This window comes from Danio aesculapii, chromosome 7 (genome assembly GCF_903798145.1).
Source record: "Danio aesculapii chromosome 7, fDanAes4.1, whole genome shotgun sequence".
NCBI classification, from domain to species: domain Eukaryota; kingdom Metazoa; phylum Chordata; class Actinopteri; order Cypriniformes; family Danionidae; genus Danio; species Danio aesculapii.
The window spans coordinates 6,006,813-6,027,632 of record NC_079441.1 but is presented as its reverse complement, the minus strand read 5'-3'; the positions used below and the strand labels follow the sequence as shown (position 1 = coordinate 6,027,632).

The 20,820-nt window shown below is 42.7% G+C and overlaps 1 protein-coding gene across 2 annotated transcripts in view; it reads left to right on the top strand.

Moving 5' to 3' along the window:
* intu (inturned planar cell polarity protein) overlaps positions 1-20,820 on the top strand; it is a 59,078-nt gene that overhangs the window by 2,851 nt on the left and 35,407 nt on the right. For both annotated transcript variants that reach the window (XM_056460985.1, XM_056460984.1), the window contains exons 2-3: positions 11,318-11,877; positions 18,319-18,404. In XM_056460985.1, coding sequence (XP_056316960.1) covers positions 11,318-11,877; positions 18,319-18,404 — 646 coding nt within the window. The remainder of the gene's footprint in view (positions 1-11,317; positions 11,878-18,318; positions 18,405-20,820) is intronic.

Below are 20,820 nucleotides of genomic sequence, written 5' to 3'. Positions count from 1 at the left end.
TAGAAACCTGTAACCATTGACTTTCATGTTAGGAAAAACAAATACAATGGACGTCAATGGTTACAGGTTTCTAGCGATGTTTTAATTGTCTCATTTTGCTTTCAAAAAAGAAACTCAAAAAGTTTTGCAATAAGTGAAGGATTAATAAACGGAGACAGATTTTTCAGTTTTGGGTGAACTCTACCTTAAAGCTTTCCTATTTTCAGAAATCAAGGCTCATGTAAAGAGAGAGAGAGTAAGAAACAAATACCAGAAATAGATATATTTATTATAACGGCAACGTCTTCATATCGCATGCTTCATTTATAATTTTTTTGTCATTTACGCCATAAAGTTGTCTACAGTATTAATGAGTTTGAGTTCATGCTATGCTTTGTGTTTTGGTTCATTTAAAGGGTTAGTTCACCCCAACATGAACATTTCATCATCATTTACTCACCCTCAAGTGATTTCAAACCTTTATGAGTTTCGTTTTTTTCCGTTGAAAGCAAAAGGAGATATTTTGAAAAATGTCAGAAACCTATAACAATGGAATATATAATACAATGGAAGGCAGTGCTTATAGATTTGCAGCATTTTTCAAAATATCTCCTTTTGCTTTCAAAAAAGAAACTAAAAAATGACAGAATTTTCAGTTTTAGGTGAACTATGCCTTAAAGCCATCTTCATCTTCATGTAACTAGCCTTGGTCCATATTCTGCCCTCTCTTGTTTTTTAAAGGGGACTTTCTGTTTCCAATTTGGAAAGTCAGCCATCATAAATAATTATATGCTATTCACCATCTTTAGTGAATTTATGGACGTGGTTGCCAAGACCTAACCACCAAAGTAGTGTGGCTTAATTTAGAAATGGAGAGGAAAACATGAAGTCTGGCTGAATATTGGGTTTAGTTTTTCTGGAATGAGCGAGAGGATTCTGTTCCGGAGGTTTCACATGTGCGGCTTTCACTACTGCTGTCTGAATCACTGCTTATGGAGTGTTTAGTTTGCTCTCAGATACTGCTGTGCTCTGTATTATATTTTTATTATTGGGTCTTGAAATGCGTGTGACAAAACTGGAGTGACTTTAAAATTGAAACATTTTCACCGCTTATAAAACAGGAACGTTGTTTTATTACAGAATATAATAATGTAGGGCACAGTGACTCAGTGGTTAGCACTGTCGCCTCACAGCAAGAAGCTCGCTGGTTCGAGTCCCAGCTGGGCCAGTTGGCGTTTCTGTGTGGAGTTTGGATGTTCTCCCCATGTTGGGATGGCTTTTCTCTGGGTGCTCCGGTTTCCCCCAAAGTCCAAACACATTCGCCATAGAGGAATTGAAGAAACTAAATTGGCTGTATGTGTTTTAATGAGTGTGTATGGCTGTTTTCTAGTGCTGGAAGGGCATCAGCTGCGTAAAACATATGCTGGAATAGTTGGTTCATTCCGCTGTGGCTACTCCTGAATTAGAGACCAAGTCGAAAGAAATTAAATAAATGAATATAATGTAGTAAAAAAAATGTTGATTGTTTTTAAATAACACAACAATCATGTATAAAATAAATAAGTAAAAAAATAAGTAAAAATCATGTTGTATAGCTTGTCAGAATCAGAATCAGAAAGAGCTTTATTGCCAGGTATGTTCACACATAGGAGGAATTTGTTTTGGTGACAGAGCTTCTACAGTGCAACAGGATTACAGAGACAGGACAAAAAACAGATAATAAATATATTTTAAAAATAGAAGTAAGTAGTGAGTGCAAATATACAGATTGACAAGTGTATGTACGTGTTTATTACTATATACAACGTTATATGTGCAGCTGTTATGTGCAAATTGCCATGTAAAGTGTGTTGTTAAATAAGTGTATATGTGTATAAAAGTGTATGTGTTAGGGAAGCAGACGGACAAGTTAGGTGAGTATATAATGAAAGATGTTTATTACAGCAGAGGAGCATACGAGGATAACAAAGGGGATGTAATTGTAGTAATGTTGAGATGGTATTCCTTCTTCGGAGCAGGATGGATGACAGACACTGAGGGAGACCGAATGCACACACCAGAGGGCTTGAGGGGAAGACAGACTGAAGACACACTCGATACAGACAGGACACCGGGAACACTGGACAGACTGGAACGAGACAGAGATCAAGTAAGTTCAAGTGATTAGAGAAACGTGATAGTGACTACCAGGAGGTACTCGCTATGAGTCCGCTTCGTGGGAACGAGACCGGACACTGACTGAAGTGAGGTGTGTGCTTATATAGTGAATGGAAGTGATTGGGTGCAGCTGTGCGTGGTTAATACTCAGGTGACGGTGATCGTTGCGTGATGCTGGTGGAAGAGCCTGGCCAATCCGTGACATTACCCCCCTCCCCAGGGCCCGCTCCTGAGGGCCTAGACCGTCGACGCCGTGGTGGTCTACCTCGTCCACGAGGTGCTGGGAACTCGGGGTGATTGGAGTGGAACTCCTCCATGAGTGCGGGATCTAATATATCGGATCTGTGGACCCAAGACCTCTCTTCTGGACCATATCCTTCCCAGTCTACGAGGTATTCCAGATGACCACCACAACGTCGGGACCGTAGAATGTCCTTGACCTTGTATATGGACCCTTCTTCTGAAATCAGTGGGAGAGGGGGTTCCTCTTCATGGCCAGGCTCTGTGGAAGGAATCAGAGGGTCGTGAAAGGGTTTGAGGAGTGACACGTGGAATGTGGGGTGAATTCTGTATTGTGGTGGTAGCTGTAACTTATAGGTGACTGGGTTGACCTGTTCCAGGATGGTGAAGGGACCAACAAATCTGGGACTAAGTTTTCGGGAGGGCAGTCGCAAGCGGATGTCTCTGGTGGAGAGCCAAACTTTCTGCCCCGGAGCATAGGCAGGTCCAGGAATCCTCTTCTTGTCTGACACCTCCTTGGCTCGGCGAACTGCCCTCTGGAGATGGTGATGAGCATCGTCCCAGACCCTCTCGCTCTCCCGGAACCAGTAATCCACTGCGGGGACGTCAGAAGGTTCGCCATCCCAGGGAAAGAGTGGAGGTTGGAAGCCCAGAATACACTGGAATGGCGTAAGTCCGGTGGTAGGTTGCCGCAGGGAATTCTGGGCGTATTCCGCCCAGCCCAGGAACTGGCTCCAGGAGTTCTGATGACCGTGACAGAAGGTCCTGAGGAACCGCCCCACTTCTTGAATTTTCCTCTCAGTCTGGCCGTTGGTCTGTGGGTGATAGCCAGACGAGAGGCTGACGGTCACACCTAGGAGTCTAAAAAAGGCTTTCCATAGTCTGGATATGAATTGGGGTCCTCGGTCCGAGACTATGTCTTCAGGTAGCCCAAAACATCGAAAGACATGGTTAAATAGGTTTTCAGCAGTTTCTTGGGCTGTGGGTAGACCCTTCAGAGGAATCAGACGACAGAATTTGGAAAATCGATCTACAATGACTAATATGCAAGTATTACCTTCAGACGATGGGAGGTCTGTCATGAAGTCAACTCCTAGGTGTGACCAGGGGCGGTTTGGGATGGGCAAGGGATGGAGTTTTCCTGCAGGTAGATGACGAGGACTCTTTGACATGGCACATTCTCTACAGCCTTGGATGTATCTCCTTACATCCCTCGCCATGTTCGGCCACCAGAAGCGTTGGGATAGCAGCGAGAGGGTGTTGTTGGCCCCGGGATGCCCTGTGCCCAGAGAGGTATGACTGGAGTGAATGAGATCTACCCGTTGATTTTCAGGGATGAATCGTCGATTGGGGGGACAGCCCGGCGGAGTTCTGGACTCTGGGGTGGCGACAACTGTTGGAGCAGACCAGGTGATGGGACAGACAGTGATCTGATCTGGGAGAATGTTGGCCGGGGTCTCACTTGTTTCCTGTTGGTCATGGATTCTGGAGAGTGCATCCGCCCGGATGTTTTTGGATCCTGGTCGATATGATATGGAGAACTGAAATCTGGAGAAGAATAAGGACCACCGGGCTTGACGAGGACAGAGTCTTTTCGCTTCTTTAAGGTACTGTAAGTTTTTATGGTCGGTAATCACCTGGAATGGGTGTTTAGCTCCCTCCAACCAGTGTCGCCACTCCTCCAGGGCGAGCTTGATGGCTAGAAGTTCACGGTTCCCGATGTCATAGTTCTTTTCCGCCGGGCTGAGCTTACGGGAGAAGTAGGCGCATGGATGGAGTAGTGAGGGATTCCCATGGAGCTGGGACAAGATGGCTCCTACTCCGGTGGTCGATGCATCCACCTCGACCACGAAAGGTAAGTCGGGATTGGGGTGAGTCAGGAGTGGAGCCTGCGTGAAGGACTTCTTGAGTCTTTGGAAGGCTGCGGCCGCTTCGGGTGACCAGGATAGTGTTTTGGGTTGATTCTTTAGGAGGTTGGTAAGTGGAGCGGTGATAAGACTGTAATTGTTGATGAAACGGCGATAGAAATTGGCAAACCCTAGGAATCGTTGGAGTTCTTTGATGGTTTTTGGTTCAGGCCAGGAGATGACGGAAGTGACCTTCCCCTCGTCCATGCGAACCCCTTTTCGGTCAATGATGTATCCGAGGAACTGGACAGATGGTAAGTGAAATGAGCACTTCTCAGCCTTGAGGTACAGTTTATGGTTCCGTAGGGTTTGTAGGACCTCCGCAACGTGGTGGCGATGTTCGGCCTCACTCCGGGAGTAAATCAGGATATCATCAATATAGACAATGACGGAGATATGGAGGAACTCCCGGAGGACTTCGTGTATGAAGTTCTGGAATACGGAGGGGGCGTTGACCAGACCATAGGGCATGACCAGATATTCGTAGTGTCCAGTAGGGGTCACAAACGCCGTCTTCCATTCGTCCCCCTCGCGTATTCGTACCAGATTGTAGGCGCTGCGGAGGTCCAACTTAGTGAATATCCGGGCAGATCGGAGTTGTTCCAGGGCCGCAGGGACGAGAGGAAGTGGGTACCTGAACTTGATGGTACCTTGGTTTAGAACTCGGTAATCTATACATGGCCGCAGCCCTCCATCCTTCTTGGCCACGAAGAAGAAGCTTGAAGCAGCGGGTGACGTGGACTGGCGAATATACCCCTGACTCAGAGCCTCCTGAATGTACTCCTCCATGGCCTTAGTTTCTGGAAGGGACAACGGGTAGATCCTACCTCTGGGCATAGGAGCATCAGGAAGCAGGTCAATGGCGCAGTCCCATGGCCGATGTGGAGGTAGCTGGGAAGCTCTCTTGGGGCAAAATACGTCCTCGTATGAGGAGTAGATCTTCGGGATCTGGATGGATTGTTTCTCAACTGGACTTTCGACAGACGTGACATAGACATTTATGGGTCTCTGGATCTGCAAGGGTAGGTCAGGAAAACAGCTGGAGACGCATTCTTTACCCCATCTTTTGATTTCTCCGGTGCCCCAAGAGAGGATGGGATCATGCTTCACCAGCCACGGGCGCCCTAAGATGATGTCCATTGATGCTCCCTCCAGAACCAGAAATTGAATTTCTTCTTTATGAAGTAACCCTACTCTGAGGGTGACGGGTTCACATTTACGATGGATACGTGCCTGGGAATGGATATCGGTGGTTATAGGTTGAATCTGGTAGACGTGCGTCGAGGCTTCGGTGTGGACCTGGAGGCGGCGACAGAGGGCGTGCGAGATGAAATTTCCGGCTGACCCGGAGTCGATGAGAGCCGTGACTGAAATGGAGACAGAATGGGCAGTTAACTGAACATTGGTGGTGAGAGGGTGCATTTTTTCAACGGGAGAACTGAACACACTCACCAATGAACGTACTGGACGAATGGGACAGTCCAGCCTGACATGTCCTTCGGCACCACAGTACATACACAGACCCCGGGTCAGCCTCCTCTGTCGCTCAGTAATCGTAAGTCTACCAGACTCGACAATCATAGGTTCTGGTTCTGGAGGGACGACTGGCTCTGGCGGACGAAGGAGTGCTTGTGGGATTGATGGGAGATCATGCTGGTAGACCTTCAGACGATCAGAACATCGAAGTGATTGTTGGATGAATTTTTCCAACCCCATAGTATCGTCGAGGGCTGCCAGCTGTAACCTCAGATTGGGCTCCAATCCGAGCCGGTAAGTTGTTAGGAGAGATCGCTCATTCCATCCACTAGCAGCAGCCAGAGTCCGAAACCGGAGCGCATAGTCCTGGGTGGACATGGCTCCCTGCTTAAGATGATATAGTTGTTCTCCGGCTGCTACTTCTCCATCTGTACGACCAAAGACCTCCTTGAAATATGTGGTAAAGTTATGAATGGAATTGGTTACCGGCCCAGCTTGCTGCCAGATGGTCTCAGCCCACCGGAGAGCCGACCCAGAGAGAAGGGAGATGATGAAGGCAATTTTGGACCGATCTGTGGGGTATAAATCTGGTTGCATTGTGAATATCAGAGAACATTGTAATAGAAAGCCATTGCACTCCTCCGCCCCGCCAGAGTAGGGCGCTGGTCGAGCCATGGGACTGGATGAGTGGGTGGACGGTGAAGAAGTGCTCGGTGCTGGTGGTGCTTCGGGAAGTGGAGTAGCTGGCATTAAAACTCTCTTCAGGGAGTCCACCAACTCCTGAATGGGATCCGGAGTGCTCATGCTGTAAACTGTAGGGTCCGGTCTTCTGTTAGGGAAGCAGACGGACAAGTTAGGTGAGTATATAATGAAAGATGTTTATTACAGCAGAGGAGCATACGAGGATAACAAAGGGGATGTAATTGTAGTAATGTTGAGATGGTATTCCTTCTTCGGAGCAGGATGGATGACAGACACTGAGGGAGACCGAATGCACACACCAGAGGGCTTGAGGGGAAGACAGACTGAAGACACACTCGATACAGACAGGACACCGGGAACACTGGACAGACTGGAACGAGACAGAGATCAAGTAAGTTCAAGTGATTAGAGAAACGTGATAGTGACTACCAGGAGGTACTCGCTATGAGTCCGCTTCGTGGGAACGAGACCGGACACTGACTGAAGTGAGGTGTGTGCTTATATAGTGAATGGAAGTGATTGGGTGCAGCTGTGCGTGGTTAATACTCAGGTGACGGTGATCGTTGCGTGATGCTGGTGGAAGAGCCTGGCCAATCCGTGACAGTATGGCAAGTAGTGATGTTGGTTCCACAATTATTATCATCAAGTGTTCATGAGATGGATTGCCTGAGGGAAGAAACTGTTTCTGTGTCGGGCTGTTCTGGTGCGCAGTGCTCTGTAGCGTCGACCAGAAGGTAAAAGTTCAAAGAGGCAGTGTGCTGGGTGTGAGGGGTCCAGAGTGATTTTGGCAGCCCTTCTGCTCGCTCTGGATAAGTACAGTTCTTGGGGAGTAGGAAGGGTTGTGCCAGTGATTCGCTCAGCAGTCCGAACTATTCGACGTAGTCTTTGGAGGTCGTATTTAGTAGCTGAGCTAAACCAGACAGTTATTGATGTGCAGATGACTGATTCAATGATGGAGGTGTAGAACTGTTTCAGCAGCTCCTTTGGGAGGTTAAACTTCCTCAGCTGATGAAGAAAGTACAGCCTCTGTTGAGCTTTTTTGACAATGGAGTCAATGTGAGTGTCCCACTTCAGATCCTGAGAGATGGTGGCGCCCAGGAACCTGAATGACTCCACTGCTGCCACAATGCTGTCCATGATGCTCAGTGGGGGGAGAGCAGGGGGGGTTCTAGCTGAGCCACCGTGCCGCCCACATAATGTTAATTAACACAATAATATTGTGTTAAATAATACTAAAGTAAAAAATACATGCAGTCAATTTCTACATTTTCTTTATTTTTTTTATTCATAGATTTTTATGACAAATTACAGTAAAAAAAAAAGACAAAAATAATTTTATTTAAAAAGTATAAATGGTATCAACTGAAGCACATACAATTTAATTTCATATTTTTTTTAATTCAGGTAATTAAATTGAATAGTTAGTAATATACTAGCAAGTGACATGTTAAACATGAAATTAAGAAAACTGAAATATATAAAAACCTATTTTTATTATCCAGGTAGTTGTGGGATTTATTCATTATTTTTATTTTTTTAAATTCTGTTATTGGTGGCACAGTGGCTCAGTGGTTAGAACTGTTGCTTCACAACAAGAAGGTCACTAGTTGGAGTCCCGGCTGGGTCAGTTAGCGTTTCTGCGTGGAGTTTGCATGTTCTCCCTGTGTTGGCGTGGGTTTCCCTTCGGGTGCTCAGGTTTCCCCCACAGTCCAAACACATATGCTATGGGCCCATCATACACCTGGTGCAATGCGGCAAAGGCGTGACATAAATGTTATTTGCTAGTTTCAGCTCGACGCAAGTGCCATTTTGATGTTTAGCGGCCTGCTGTTTAAACAACAAATGCATTTGCGCTCATATGTGCTCCCATAGGCGTTCTGGTCTAGAAAAGGAGGTGTGTTAAGGCGCATTGTTGGCACGTTACTATTTTGAGGAACTAAAATAGACTGTTTAATAGACCAGCTGAGAGCAGGTCTAGAGTCCAGCGCAGAGCGCGTTAGTTGTGCGTCTCGCTTACACATTGCTTAATAAACACAGGATGTACAGCAATACGCAAATATATTAACAAATGAAAAAGAATTAAAGGATTAAAATATTATAAAAAATGATTATTTTCTACATAAATATAAAAACCACTGCCTCCATGCCTTCTTACATTTACATTTAGTCATTTAGCAGACGCTGTTATCCGAAGCGACTTACAAATGAGGACAAGGAAGCAATTTACACAACTATAAGAGCAGCTGTGAACAAGTGCTATAGACAAGTTTCAGGCGTGCAAAGTCTAAGAAGCAAAGCATTAGTACATATTTTATTTATTTATTTTTTTTTTTGAGAGAGAGAGTACAGTTAATGGTATAGCCAGAGAGGCAGTTACAGATTAGGAAGGAAAGTGGAGACTAAACAGTTGAGTTTTTAGTCGTTTCTTGAAGACAGCAAGTGACTCTGCTGTTCTGATGTAGTTAGAGAGTTCATTCCACCAACTGGGCAGATTGAATGTGAGAGTTCGGGAAAGTGATTTCTTCCCTCTTTGGGATGGAACAACGAGGCGACGTTTATTCACAGAACGCAAGTTTCTGGAGGGCACATACATCTGCAGAAGTGAGAGCAGATAAGAAGGAGCAAAGCCAGAGGTCGCTTTGTAAGCAAACATCAGAGCTTTGAATTTGATGCGAGCAGCAACTGGCAGCCAGTGCAAACGGGTGAGTAGCGGAGTGACATGTGCTCTTTTGGGTTCATCAAAGACCACTCGTGCTGCTGCGTTCTGAAGCAGCTGAAGAGGTTTGATAGAACTAGCTGGTAGCCCGGCTAGTAGAGAGTTGCAATAGTCCAGTTTGGAGAGAACAAGAGCTTGAACAATGAGTTGAGCTGTATGTTCAGATAGGAAGGGTCGGACCTTTCTGATGTTATAGAGTGCGAATCTGCAAGATCGAGCAGTTCTAGAAATGTGCTCAGAGAAGTTTAGTTGATCATCAATCGTTACTCCAAGGCTTTTTCTTCATCTCGGGGGGCTTTTTTTTAGTTTGTTCATGATAATTTGCTTTTGTATAATGTTATTATTAGTAGTATTATTATTTATTATCTGCTTATTTATATTTGTTTTATTAAAAAACAAGCTTAGATTTGTCCACCTGTCAGGTTTCAGACTATATGGGGGACAGCATGTGTGTTTTGATATAACTTAGTTTTTTGACCACACTTCGTTATTATTGTGCATTTATTCCTTTGCTGGAAATTAGAACTGAATTTAGTAGGGGTGTAACAATATTACAAACCGAACCGAAATATTGCGATACGACATCCACGATACCTATCGCGAAACTCTCGTGGCGTACCGCGGTACTCCCACTCCCCCTGCTGCCCATTGTTGAGGTTGATGTCACTTGTCTCTAACCAACTGAAGCAATTTAAACACATCTTTATTTTATCACGTTTGATTAAATTGTATTAGTAATGATGAGCTTTTGTTCTAAATATTATTGTTACGGTTGCCGTATATTGGTAGGATTTTTGCCCCCTGTTCTCTCTCTCTCTTACTCTCTCTCTCCCTCAGCCTGTCATATCCTTTAGGTCCGCCTTCGCGACAGCCGATTGGTTGGGAGACCAGTCACTCATCATTGGGTGACGTGGCGCGATCACATAAAAGGACGGCAGGGAGAGCGGCAGGGAGAGCGGACGAGAGAGCGCTTTTCCTTTGATCCAGTTTTTGTGTGTTTTTCCCGACATGATTTTTTTATTCGTTGTTTTTGCTTAACTTTCGTTTAGATAAAATTATTTGTTATTATTTCTGCCCATTTTTTTAGCTACTTTGTGATTTTTGTACATCTTAATTTCGATTGTTTGTTTGTTACTTTTTGGTCCAGCTCTTACCTGGCAAAATCAAGAGATTGCATCGAGAGTGGACTTTGTCCTCAGAGTAGGGGGGATAGGGAAGATGTCGTACGACTTCCATTCTGCAAACACGTAGTCAGTCCATTGTTTAAAACGCCAGGTAAGAAGTGAAGGCCATTTGTGTATTTATATTTTTGTATATATAGTTCAGCATAGGTAAGATTATGGCGCTTGGTGCTGAAGATTTTTCTTTTCTTTTTCTTTTCATGCTTCTAGGTAGGTAAGGGGTTTGTTTATGAGTTAGAATTGTTTTGTTATATTTGTTTCTTTGATTTGGCTTCACTAGCGTCCCCTTACTCTTGAGTTGACCTAATTTTGTTTGATACTTTGTTTCATTTGCTACTTTATTATTATTATTATTATTATTTTTATTATTATTATTATTATTACTATTATCATTATTATAATTATTATTATCGTAAATATTTCTTCCTTTTGTAAATATACAAACTCATTAAAAGAAAAAGCTCAACCCTGTTAGACCACACGCCGTGGCGCAGAGCAGATTTTTCTATCCTTAAAATAGCAAAAGTGGATTCTGGCACACCCTTAATGCTTTTGCACCCTGCACTTTGGACTTTGCGCCTAGATCGTTAAAATAGAGCCCTATAGGTGAATTGGAGAAACTGAAATTGGCCGTAGTGCATGTATGTGAATGTTAGAGTGTATGGGTGTTTCCCAGTACTGGGTTGCAGCTGGAAAGGCATTCGCTGCGTAAAACATATGCTGGAATAGTTGGCTGTTCATTCCACTGTGGCGACCCCTGATAAATAAGGGACTCAGTCGAAGGAAAATGAATGATTGTAAAAATGTGTGTGGTGCAAATGTAAAAAAAAATCTGGTGCAAGTGTTTGTTAAAGTGTCAGAGAGATGAAAGAGTGTGTTTTCTGCAGGTGGTTTGTTAGGCCCACTCACCTGTGTGAGGCATGTTTCTCCAACGTTTGTCTCTCTGTGTCGTCTCGCAGTGATCTGGAGCCGGAATGGCTGGATGACGTCCAGAAGAACGGTGAGCTCTTCTATCTGGAGTTGAGTGATGGAGAAGAAGAGGCTCTACTGGCTCAGGTCTCCGCCAATCACTCCGCTGCCACCAATCATGTGCGCTTCAGTGAAAAGGAGGCGGAGATTATCACGGATGATGCAAAAAAGCAGTCAAACTCCGGCAACAAATCTGAAGCAAAGCTCAAAAAGCTGACGAAGATCTTGAGACGGAAGCGGCGACCATCTCAGAGAAAAGCTGAGGGGAAAGACTCTTCCCAGCGTCCCGCGTCCATCCTGAAGAATCAGGCGGGACAGAGGCCTGGAGTGGTGGTTCAGCAGAAGCGTCTGAAGGATGTGTGTGTGTATCTGAACCCCAAACGCCTCAGCAGCGTCTCGTCTTCATCTGGTGACAGAGGCGGACTGCTGGAGGCTTTACTGGGGGTCGTTCACAGACCTGGAGGAAATACGGGGAAAAGAGGAGGAAAGCTCATCATCCATGGACTCATCCCTCATAGTCCTGCTAGCAAGTGTGCCGAGATTCTTATTGGTAAGAAAATAAGTCTCTGTTATATATAGTGTGGAGCTGTAATTCGGCCAGAGCCTGACAAGTACATTTTTTATTTATTTATTTATTTATTAGCATTTTACATTTTATTACAACCCACAGAACAATCCCCAAATAAAACAATCAACATTTTCAAATTCAAGAGTTCACACTTAGCTCATGATTTACGAAGCTTGTTTGGCATGCTGTCCTGGGAGAGAGAGCCCTGAGCTCAAGTGATCCTCGAGTCCAGGGCTCCCTCCCTTTGCGGGGCGAGGGGAGATTGAGCTCAAGGCGATCTCTAGGCTCCCCCGCAGCTAAGGCCAAGATGAACTTCCTTAGAGCGAGATGTCTAGTAGAACAGACTTGAGAGCCTATTTGGCTTTGAGAAAAACCGGGGGATCCTGGGAAAACCCCTGTGGACGCGTGACAGCTCCACCCCGAAATGCCGGATGCTATGGCAAAGAGCCAGAGCCGATGGAATTCCTGCTGGTTGCTAGGCCACCTATACTGGATAAAGGTGGAAGGAGGGGAGGGGGGGGGGGGGGGGGTTCTTCAAGACGAAGATAGTTGCGAAGAGAAAAGAGGATATATATATATAGGAACTTATGATGCTTTGATTGGAGGGTTGTGATTAGCTAATATGAGCCAGCTGGGTTAATCATGAGCACGTACTCCTCTCGAAATTAGTTTAAGATATTAAATTTCACTAAATAAGTAAATAAATAAATAAGATAAATAAAATACAGAGAAAAAAAAAATAAATAAATAAAAATTATAATATCAAACCATATACATACATACATACATACATACATACATACATACACATATACCTTCACTCAATCCACATCTAAGGTTTTTAAGTGATTAAAAAATGCAATAAATTGTTGCCATTTTTCAAAAAACTGTTCTCCTCTACCTCTGATATTGTATTTAATTTTCTAAAGTTTTAAAAAGAAGACCAAATCTTTGAGCCACAATGAGATAGAGGGGGGTTGTGGGGAGGTCCAAGACAACAGTATTCTGCGTCTAGCGAGAAGAGATGCGAAAGCCACAATGTCAGCGTGTCTCCGGTTTAAAGGTTGACACTGAGAGGGAACACCAATTAACAATTAAAATGTTACAAAAATGATTATTTTCTACATAAATATAAAAACCACTGCCTCCATGCCTCCTCTCGGGGAGCTTTTTCAGTTTATTCATGACGATCTGCATTTGTAGAATGTTTATATTATTATCAGTATTATTTATTATCTGCATATTTATTTTTGTTTTAGTTAAAACAAGTTTAGATTTGTCCACTTGTCAGGTTTTGGAGACGTCTGCATCGCCATATGGAGCATAAGAACAGGACGTGTGTTTGGATATAACTCAGTTTTTGACCACACTTCATTATTATTGTTCATTTATTGGTTTGCTGGAAAGTAGAACTGAATTTAGAAATAGTTTTGAAACAAATCTTTGCGCTTAACAAACTTAATTAAACATGTAGGCTAATGCATGTCTTCAGTGGAGTGAGTACAACACCGTTTTATTACTCCACGAAAGTAAGAGGGTAAAGAGTAAAAGTAAAGAGGCCGTATGGAGGAGGCTTGTTCTTTATCCTCACGCTGCAGATGCTCTGTTTAACTGTTTTCTCACTAGTGAAGCGTTCAGTTTTTTCACTTACAAAGTCCGCCATGTAAATAGTAAATGCGCCATGGTGTGACGCACTGACTCTTAAAGGGAATGGGCGATGAGACTCTGATTGGTTTAATGCACTTTATGCTCAAAACACACCCAGAACTCACTAAGAGAATAAGCTCAACCCTGTTATACCATGTGCCGCGGTGCAGAGTGGATTTTTTCACCCTTAAAATAGCAAAAGTGGATTCGGACACGTCCTTAATGCTTTGCGCTTCAGACTTTGCGTTTAGATAATTTAGATAATTTAAATTATCTAAATGTTTGACCTCTGACAGTTCTGAATTAGAATGAATTAAATCAGAAAAATATCTTTTACCTGTTTATTTTAATATCATTACATAAATAATTTTAAAACAGCTAATAAAAATAGAATTTTTCTAGGGAAATGTTATACCATAAGAAGTATCGTTATAACAAAACTCAACAGCAGTAATGCATAATGCATATATTTCCAGTATTATGCAGCTGTACTGTTTAGTCAAGTTGTGGTTAGTTTTACTCCTATTCCCACTCACATCTGCACTTCATTTTTACACTCGTAACACATTTGGTAATGAAATCATCAACTGGAAGTCAGAGGAAAAAAAGCTTTTCCTTCAATTTCTCTGTATTTACAGCGAATATCTTTCTGTTGATGTATCAAAGCGACATTCAATGGGAACCGCAGTCGCTTTCTCCTCGAAGACACCAAAGAAATTCCAGACGGGTTACACTCTCCCACTCTTTTTACCCCAGCAGCTCTTTTTATGACCGTTTCTCAAACATACTAAAGCAATTAGAGCGTTTATCTGGAATAACTGAACGAGATCTTTAAATGCAGAGTATGCAGATCTGCAGGTGGAGCTGCTGTTTGATGTGCGTTTATCTAGAAATACAGTTTAGCAGAGCTATTCTTGCACGATCCAGAACTGCAGATGTTTATATGCAGTTGAAGTCAATTATTAGACCCTTTTCTTTTTCACATATCTCCCAAATGATGTTTAGCAGAGCATTTTCGCAGTATTTCCTATAATGTTTTTTAGGGTTGTGACGAGACACAAGATTGGGTTCACGAGAACGAGATGAGACAAGATTTGTAAGAAATCGTCTTTTTATTTAACTGAAAAAAAAGAAATCACAAACTGGAAAACAATTTATTTCAATTCAATTCACCTTTATTTGTATAGCACTTATACAATGTAGATTGTGTAAAAGCAACTTCACATAAAAGGTCATAGTAAATTGTAAATAGGAACAGTGTAGTTCAGTTTGTAGTGTTTAAGTTCAGTTCAGTTGAGCTCAGTTCAGTGTGGATTAATAATCACTACTGAGAGTCCAAATATTGAAGGGCAGATCCAACGATGCGCAGCTCTACAGATCCCGAACCATGCAAGCCAGTGGCGACAGCGGAGAGGGAAAAAAAAAAAAACCTTCACTAATGGCGGAAGTGAAGAAAAAAACCTTGAGAGAAACCAGGCTCAGTTGGGCACGACCATTTTAATTTCTCCGCTGGCCAAACGTCTCGTGCAGAGCTGCAGTCTCAGTGGCGGAGGCTGGAAGCTGGCCTCAGCGAAGACTCGTCTGTCTCTGGAGCGTCACAGGAATCAGTCTCATGTTCTCCACTCCTCCATGACCACCACAGAAGCTGCTCAGGATACGGCCTGGTCCAGGATATGGAAACCTTGGGATCATCTCGTCATTGGTCGTGGATCAAATCAGTGACTCTGCATAGTCTGAGGGCCTCGGGAAGAGTATCCCCAGGTGGAAATGGAGAATAAAGAACACTGTTCACAGTGTATATCAACAAGATGCATAACTTGTGTGTAAGCCCCCTAAGTGGTGCACTAAGTGTATGCTTTACTGAACAGATAGGTCTTTAATCTAGTTTTGAATTGGGCGTTATCAGGAAGGCTATTCCAGAGTTAAGAGCTATAAATGAGAAGGCTCGACCTCCTTTACTCGACTTTGCTATTCTAGGTACTACCAGAAGCCCTGAGTTTTGAGACCTTAAAGAGCGAGTTGGATTGTAGCGAGACAGAAGATTGGTTAGATAAACAGGAGCTAGATTATTTAAAGCTTTATATGTAAGAAGCAATATTTTAAATTTAATACGAAACTTAACAGGCTTAACTTAACTTATTTCTATTTGAATTGATTCTATGTCGTAAAGCAGTGGTTCCCAACAGGGGGGGTCGCTGGCCTCAGCAAGCTCTGTGGGGGATTGCGTCATATTAAAAAAAAATTTAATAGTGGACAATTCATTTTAGTTTAGTTCATTTTATCTTGTGGCTGACCAAAAATAGACAAATTTGTAATTCGTCCTCCACAAAAAGACTGATCACTGAAGTCTCACTGATTTGCCAGCTAATAGTAATGACCCAAGCATACTGGACCCAGGTGAGGAAGCTCCAAACATTTTGGGTCGCAGCGCTAGCAATACTGGAAACACGAAATGCAGGAAATACCAAGATAGTTACCTGAACCATGGTTTTACTTTATGGTTTTAGTCCCTGACCTAGTCACAGTGCATTATCTGCGTCAAAGTTCTTGCTAACGTGTCGGCGCCAGTGGTGTAGTGGTTAGTGCGTCGACACATGCATTCCGGTGCTCACGGCGACCCGAGTTCAATTCCCGCCTCGCGGTCCTATGCCGATCCTTCCCCTCTCTCTGATCCCCACACTTTCCTGTCAATGCTCTCTACTGTCCTGTCCATTAAAGGTGAAAACCCCAAAATAAATAAATAAATAAATAAAATTTGCTAACGAATGCATGAGGCCATCCAAATTAATAAGACATTTGCAGACGACTCATCCCAAATACCACAAGGTGTACTTAATGCAAATGGCCTACTGATGTTTTGTGTTTATATTTTACATTAGGCTATTATTGTGCATGAACATATCTAGATATAGTAATAAACACCATTTTGTCATACCTACTGCAAACTTATATGAGCTATAATATTAATAAATGTGGAGGGGGCTTTACAAAATTTTCCAGGGGAAAAGGGGGTCTCAGGCAAAAATGGTTGGGAACCACTTTCGTAAAGGACATGCAAACACTATATTTAGCTCTAAACTCTACTGACTGGCTTCTCCTCTGTACAGTTTCACATGAGAAATCAAACTCCTTTCCACTGTTGTGAATTTCTCTAGTCTGGCTCACGGCACCAAATCTGTTGTGAAATTCTAAGACAAGCCAAAAACCAGGGAGAACTTTTGGGTATCTTCAAAGCAGAATCCTTTAATAAGAAGAACTCGGCATCGCTGTGGCGTCATCGAAAGAAAACTGGAACAGCAGGCACTCAGTTTAAAAACATTTTCACTGACATTGATACATGTAGGTGGAGACAGTCTAAAACAAAGCATGCAAATGAAGTGTTGTTGTCAGCAGGGTAAATTGCCTTTCCAGGCCCGATCTCATCAGCATATAAGTACCCATTCACGAGACATTTTAGCATGAAAACAGAGTGTGCAAATGGTTCGACCAGTTGACCGACTTGAGAAGACAGTAGACACAGCTCTGCTCTGAAACTAACAATTTGCATTACTTTGGAGAAAGTCAAGGCTCAGGAAACCAAGACATTTTAAGGTCTGTCACACCCTAAAAACAACTTTCAGTTATATATAGATTATATACATTTATATTCCCACACCACAAAAAAAAATCATGTATTTTTGGTATTTCATTTTTAACTTAATAAATCCGTTTGACTTTCATTCAGCAACATTTCATTCATGCCCTCGGGACTCACTCTAAGCTACTGGATGCGATCATGTCAATATGAACTGATAGGAGAGAGTTGTTTAATTAAAAATCATCAGCTTTTCCCGGACAGCATAAACGTGTGTTACATGATGATGAAGACGGGTGTCTCGAGTCTCCAGGAGTTCAGTGTGTGTTTGTGTGTGTCTGTGGTCCTTTACTCACTCAGTACATGCGGAAAATAGTGTCAAACAGCTGTTTAGTTTATCCTGTCGCAAAATGCGTCTGAAAGTCCTACACGATGGTTATAGTTTGATTACAGTCTTTACATGTCTGTACTGCACTTCAATAATGCCACTAAAATAGGAATACTCCACTTGTCTTAATTCCATTAGTGTTTACAACGATTATGACTTTAAGCATATCTAAAGTGCTATTTCATCGCATGTTTACGAACCATAATGTGTGTGGCTGCAGTTGTGGCCTGTGTTGGATGCGGCAGCCAGGTGCCAGGTGTGTGCAAAGCACTTGATTTACAGTTCAAATCCTATCCTGCCTCAAATCTTCAATACATCTCACATCTCAGATACACATCTCACTAGACTTCTTGTCGCAATTTAATCTTGCGAAATCTCTTCATACGAGATCTCGTCACATCCCTAATATTTTTTTCTTCCTGAGAAAGTCTTATTTGTTTTATTTCAGCTAGAATAAAAGCAGTTTTAATTTTTTTAAGCCATTTTAAGGTCAATATTATTAGCCACCTTAAGCAATATTTGTTTTCGATTGTACAGAACAAAACATCGTTATACATTGACTTGCCTTATTACCCTAACTTTAACCCAATTAACCTTGTTAAGCTTTTAAATATCACTATATAAAGCTGAATATATCAAAATTTAAAGGTGAATACCAGTATCTTGAAGAATATCTAATAAAATATTATTGGCAAAGATAAAATAAATCAGTTATTAGAAATGAGTTATCAAAACTATTATGATAATTGGGGAAAAATATACAGGAGGGCTAATAATTCTGACTTCACCTGTATTATCTGTCTTCTTTCTATAGGTGATGCTCTGGTCGCTGTGGATGATGTGGAGGTCACGTCAGAAAACATCGAGAGGGTTTTATCTTGTATACCAGGCCCCATGCAGGTAAGAATACCATCTAGATACCACCCAGAATCCCTTAGAAACAGCAGAGCAACCTGTTTAGTTTTAAAACGCATACGTTTTGCTACGGTTACACCTTTCGTCCACACTACCCCAGAGTTTTTGAGCCCCAAAAATGGAGTGTTTTGAAAAATACTGAAGAGGCCATTTTGGTTTTAAAACGCTGCTCCGTGTCAGTGTGGATGAAAACGGAGGTGAAACGGCTCTGATTGGAGCTTTTTCTCAATATTAAGTAGGCTAAGTCTTGAATTCATTCCTTGTAAGACTTTGCAAGTTTAGTATGGAAAGGACACGTCGGGTGAATCTTCAAAGGGAACAGTGTACAACTGCCTAAGTAAATGCCTATTTTTATTTTGATATTAACTTAACAGACATCAAAAATGTTAAAGAACTCCTATTTTGCATTATGAAAGGTCATATTTTGGTTTTGGTGGTCTCCAACAACAGGCTGATATGCATGCAAGGTCAAAAACGCTTTCATTGTCTTATAATATGCATTTTTTTTTACCTAATTATCCCAACGACTCTCATATGATTCGTTCAGCGATTCATTTGTTCTCAAACCTCTCTTTAACACGATGCTAGTCTGCGCTGATTGTTCCGATGACCAAGTCTATTGCGATTGATCGACTGCATTTAGCGTGAGACAGAGAGAAAAGCCCAGCGCGGCTTATCAACAATTGTGAAGTAGTCAGAGTGCAGAGTGTATGTGTGAACCCAATGCAGTTCAACACCAGCATATTGCTCCGTTCCTAACCATGACACACATTCAGTATTGATCCACACAGCGGCAAAAGCTGAACTGTTTTGAAATTGAACGCTTGTTAGGTCCCGTGTGGGACCTGTTTGTTGTGGTAGTGTGTTGTGATTTGCCGAGCCTGCATGATTGCCTATTTGTGGGTGGGTCATCTCACCTGAGACCCATCATGTGGTGCCTATAAAGAGTCCAACATTTGACATGAGAAGAGAGCTGGGTTAGCCGGACTGCCCTGCCCTGGCGTTTTTTATTTATTTTAGTTTGTTTTGGATCATGAGCTCAGTTCGCTACCATGCTCATGCTTTTCACCACATTTATACTGACTTTGATTGCTTTAAATACTTCTGTTAATTATGCTTTTTGTTAATAAAACATCTCTTTTCAATTTACCTGGTCCGTATTCACTCTCTGTTGTTGCAATTTTGAGCTGGTTGTAACATACACGCTTATTTCATGCGGCGGCCATTTTAAAGAACCAAAGCGAGGCTGCGGTGGGATTAAACCCGGAAGTATAGGAAACACTGTAAACATTGCAGTAACATGCTGTGGACTACAAACCTCCAGCTGTTGTTGAGATTTCAAAATGCAGAAATGGTGTAAACATCACTTTAATATCAGTCAGTAAGTTTATTTTAGACAATTAAAAGCAATTTGGCATCAAACAACATCACAATCTCTTTAAGAGGAATACGCTCAAGTGTCCTCCTAGGCTTCAGTTCATAGCATCAGTTAAACACCATGGGGACGCTTCCCTGCTTCAGTCTATGTAACCCGGTAAGCAATAAAATGCTGCAGTCCTCTGTAGCACATCCTCGTGTTGTCTGTAATAGTGTTGTCCCGGTACTGAAGTTTTAAAACCGTCTATTTCTCGCTAACATTGAAGCGCCGCTGAGCGCGGATGACTCGACTGATCTTTACGGCTGCTTCGAGCTCCATTTTCCGTGTATCTGTGTTTGCACTCAGTTTACCGCTCTTCACCCAGTGCAAACACGGATACACGGAGACTGGGGCGCGAAGTAGCCGTGAAAACCAGTCGAGTCATCAAGCAGATCGCTCGTCTGTGTTTGTGCTCAGAAAACAGCGGAGGGTGAACTGATGACCTTCTCGGCCAATCACAAGCATTTCTGTTGAGCACGTGAACACAATGGCAAATCAGCGCTGTTTAAGAAAGACATCAACAGTGCCTTAAATGTTAGCGGGAAATTGACGTTTTTTTCTGTAAATTCAGTATCGTGACAAGTCTAATATAGTGAAAGAATCAGTTCATAAAACGTGTGTTTGGGAAAGAAAATGTTATCTAACTAGTGCCATTTCCCTTAACTTAGCTGCACACACTCATACACTAAGGCCAATTAGTTATTCCAATTCACCTATAGCGCACGTCTTTGGACTGTGAGCTAAACTGAAGCACGCCAACACAGGGAGAACATGCAAACTCCACATAGAAATGTCAACTGGCTCAGCCGAGACTTGAACCAGAGACCTTCTTGCTGTGAGGCGATGGTGCTAACCACTGAGCCACCGTGCCCAGAAAATCAAATCCAAAAAGCCTAATTAAGATATTATTGTTATGCATTGTATGATATTTGCACCACTCACAGCCAACATTGACATGTTTTTTGGTAACTAAAGCTGGAAGCG